Raw genomic sequence first — 3,866 nt, 5'->3', positions numbered from 1 at the left:
GAATTGTAGTTACGCGACTGTAAGATGGGTTTTGCATCTTTTTCCCGGTAAAACGTTGTTCTGTGTGTTGAACTGTAGTTACACGACTGTGAGGTAAAACTTCGCTCTCCGTTTTGAATTGTAGTTACGCGACTGTAAGATGGGTTTTGCATCTTTTTCCCGGTGAAACATCCGTGTTCTGTCTGTTGAACTGTAGTTACACGACTGTGAGGAAAAACATCGCTCTCCGTTTTCAATTGTAGTTACGCGATTGTGAGATGGGGCGATCGTGAACAGGGACTCCAGCGTCGCATCCGGCCCGTGAATGGCATCGCTGCCCACAAGCAGGTGATGAAGAACGACATCAGCCTTGCTCTGCCGCCTGCGCGGGTCGCCAATCTCGACGATCAGCGCGCACATCGCGCCGGACCGGCAGCGAGAAAAAGGCAGAACGTAAGCCTAAGCGAATTTCCTGCGTCTGCAACCTATGCTAGCAGTGTTGTCGGTTTTGGCAAACCTATTGCTATCAGTGTTGTCGCTATTCGGCAACTATCCTAAGCCAGATCGTTTGTCGGCTTTGCAACCATGCTTAGCCAGTGTTGTCTGCTCGTTTGGCAAACCATATGCATAGGCCCAGTTTGGTCGCGCTGGTTGGCAAACCTGCCGAGGCCAGTGTTTGTCGCTGTGGCAACTCGTGCTATTCAGGCAGTTGGTGTCCGGACTGTTGCACCTTAATGCTCTATGGCCAGGGGTCGGCTGTTTCGACCCTTTATTGCTTTAGCAGTTTGTGCTCGATTGTGTTGGGCACCTATTTTGCGTTGATGCGCCAGGGGTCGTCGGCTGTGTTTTGCGATGCAAGCGTTAGTGTTCAGACCCAGGGGTGGTTTGCGGGGCATTAGACAGCACGCCTGGGGCTGAGATGGCTGGTTATCTGGGACGCGTGACAAGAATATATGGCGAGGCCGGACGCGATCGAAAGGGCAAAAACATTAGAGATGAGACCAATGAAAAGAAAGTGTACTTTGGATATTTGTTATGTGTTGGAAGCAAATGAAGGGCAAGTGAGAGCATTGGACATGATGGAAAAAGGCTAAAGGAAAGCGAGTATGAAAAATGAAGGTGAGACTTATAAAAGGGGGGGTATGGCCCTGAGCGTGACATTCGCGAATTAGAGTGCTGGGGGGCGGGGCCGGGAGTGCCCGGTGGTTGGCGCTGGAGTTTTTACCGGGAAAAAGATGCAAAACCCATCTTACAGTCGCGTAACTACAATTCAACACAGAGAACGATGTTTTACCAGGAACAAGATGCAAGCCCCATAGATCTACTCATCACTGCATCTACTCAGGTATGACCATCTTATCAGCCTGGAGTGATTGCCAGGTAGCTCAGAGCCAATCAGTATTTCAAAGGGCCATGCTATATAAAAACTGGCAAGGACTCGACACAAAGTGACGTGTACAACACAATTGGCGTGTATGCGTGAAAAACGCATATGTACAGGTATAGCTTGACCAACCTAACAACAACACCCAAGGAGGTGTAGTCATCTTGCTCAGACAGATCAATTATTTCAACTAATTTGTCTGACTTGCCAACAGTAATTACGCATGCCGGCAAGGCACTTGTCTGTGCACACTGTTTGGTTGTGTAATTCTACCCTCGTATACAATGGTGCTGTAGTGACATAATCCAGATAGACAGAGCAAGAGAAGGTAGCGCATTATTCTTGCTAATGAGACAGCTGGACTCACCCGTATGTTGTTCAGATTCCAGCAGATCTCCTTTATGTTGACATCGCGCGAAAATGTCACCCAGCCGCGGCGGAAGAACTTACGTTCTGGCTGCGGCTCCGACAGGGCCACCCGAATGTATCCTGGAAATCGCTTGCACATCTGAAGCGGCGTCACAGACATGAATTTTTATTAAAATCTTTACACACACATATTAAACTTGAAGATACTGCACTGGTTGGTGCCCTATTTAGCAAATAAACTAAGGGAATGCCGACCACGGATTCAGGATACGTGCACAAAAATTGCAATGACAGTAAAATATATGCAAGCATTTCTTACTACGATTGCATGAAAACTCAATGAGCATATGTCGAAGACAAAGGCAATGGAACTGCACGATCACCCACCTACAAAATAATTGGAAAAATATCGAACAAGTCACACTCACTGCTTCAACCTCTTGTTTTGTTATGGATGGTGCCAAATTTCGAAGGAAGATAGAAAGTGTTTTGTGGAGAGGGCGTGGCTTTGTCGATTTAAGTGGTACCACTGGCGCGACGGTCTCTTCCTTTTCCTCTCCCTCCTCTGCATCTCCATTCTCCTGTCCTTCCTCTGCAATACAAAGCAATATAGATGAGTGATAGCAAGTTTCAAAACCACGCAAGAAAATATTAGGTGGTTGGTAGGCACAAGAAATTAATAATTAATGACTTGTAGCACATATCAATATTGATTAGAATGAGAAATATCCTGCTCACCACTTTCTTTCATTTCCTTGTTTTTCTCCTCCTTTTTGGCCTTTTCAGAACTTGCATCTTGACTATCATCGTCTCCTTCTCCCTCTTCTTGAAAAATTACAATAGGAAAATACAACTTCTGTGTTATAATATATTATATCTACACTGAAAAAGCTAGTCCTTAAATATAATAAAAAAAACACAAATAAATAGCTTATAATTTGCTAAACTTTTGAAACCACACATGACAAATAGTATAAAACCTGTAGCAGTCGGTTTTAGTTACAAAAACGTCCTCAATCGGTTTTATTACATGCTTGCAAATCTACACATACCTTTCTCAGCTGCAGGTGCAGATGTGCCCGCTTCGATGCCAGGTGGCGCCGGCTGCTCTGCTGGATCGACCTCTGCGCCACTGTCCTCATCGTCATCGTACTTGTAGTCGCCCTGTATAAGAACGATCACATTAATCAGTCAGTTGCGAGGCACCCATTTCTCACTCGCCGCACTCACAGTAACCAGCGAAGTTGCTGTGGACTAAGACACGCAGGAACGAATACCTCCACGACAAACCTACGTGCTATTATAATAAAGTTTACAGACCTCACAAATGTTGACAGTGCGGGAGCTTGTAGAAAATAGTAACTGTGATTTCAGTAACAGTAAATTGTTACTAGTAACCGTATACAGCAACCACATTGAGCTATCTTGGTTCGTGCACAGGTGTGCACTACTGTACTAGCCTATGTTAGTTATGAAGTATACCTGCTCATTATATACCACAGCAAGTATGGTGAGTGGCAACGCTTGGCAGCGGCCAGCACATTAACAAAACCGCAGTTATCTTAAATTGATACCAAACTATATCAGCTGCCATATCGGTAAGTTGTCATAGTCACCTTAAATTGTTACCATTGCTCATATCACTCAGATGTTTAAAGGCTCACAATGCGCATCCAAACGCTAATTTCTCCAGTACTAGACTAGCAAATACTTCGTGTCATGCATAATCACACTACCTTATGGCAAAATAAACTCTAGTTCCTCCCATTTCAGTGCGCGTTGTCTTATAAAAGGTATTTTGAAAATACCTCCAATGTTGTTTATAGTTTCCCCAATCCCCAAGCAACCGTGCAGCGGTGCCGCGGTACGGGCGCTGCAAAGATAAAAACATGTGACGTCACGTCACCACTTCGAGGCTATTTTGTTTGGCAAACAGTCAGCGTTTGCGCCAGAATGCCAGTTTTCTCACCTCTTTCTTGTGGGTTTTAAGGAAACGCGCAGTGAAATTGGATCGAGCAACTAGTTTATTTTGTCATAAGGTAGTGTGATTATGCATGACACGAAGTATTTGCTAGTCTAGTACTGGAGAAATTAGCATTTGGATGCGCATTGTGCGGCTTTAACCATATGGTTA

At 44.9% G+C, this 3,866-nt stretch overlaps 2 protein-coding genes across 2 annotated transcripts in view; both read right to left on the bottom strand.

Moving 5' to 3' along the window:
* LOC106817505 (serrate RNA effector molecule homolog) overlaps nt 1-2,896 on the bottom strand; it is a gene marked incomplete at its 5' end in the record, with an annotated part of 17,921 nt that extends 15,025 nt beyond the window's left edge. The window contains 4 exon segments of the mRNA XM_014822173.1: nt 1,731-1,871; nt 2,161-2,324; nt 2,471-2,557; nt 2,785-2,896. Coding sequence (XP_014677659.1) covers nt 1,731-1,871; nt 2,161-2,324; nt 2,471-2,557; nt 2,785-2,896 — 504 coding nt within the window.
* The window catches only part of LOC106817509 (serrate RNA effector molecule homolog), a 24,785-nt gene that overhangs the window by 1,877 nt on the left and 19,042 nt on the right, over nt 1-3,866 (bottom strand). The gene's annotated exons all lie outside the window — the stretch shown is intronic.

The sequence above is a fragment of the Priapulus caudatus genome, unplaced genomic scaffold (genome assembly GCF_000485595.1).
Source record: "Priapulus caudatus unplaced genomic scaffold, Priapulus_caudatus-5.0.1 Scaffold1749, whole genome shotgun sequence".
NCBI lineage: Eukaryota > Metazoa > Priapulida > Priapulimorpha > Priapulimorphida > Priapulidae > Priapulus > Priapulus caudatus.
This window is presented reverse-complemented; position numbering and strand designations above follow the sequence as displayed.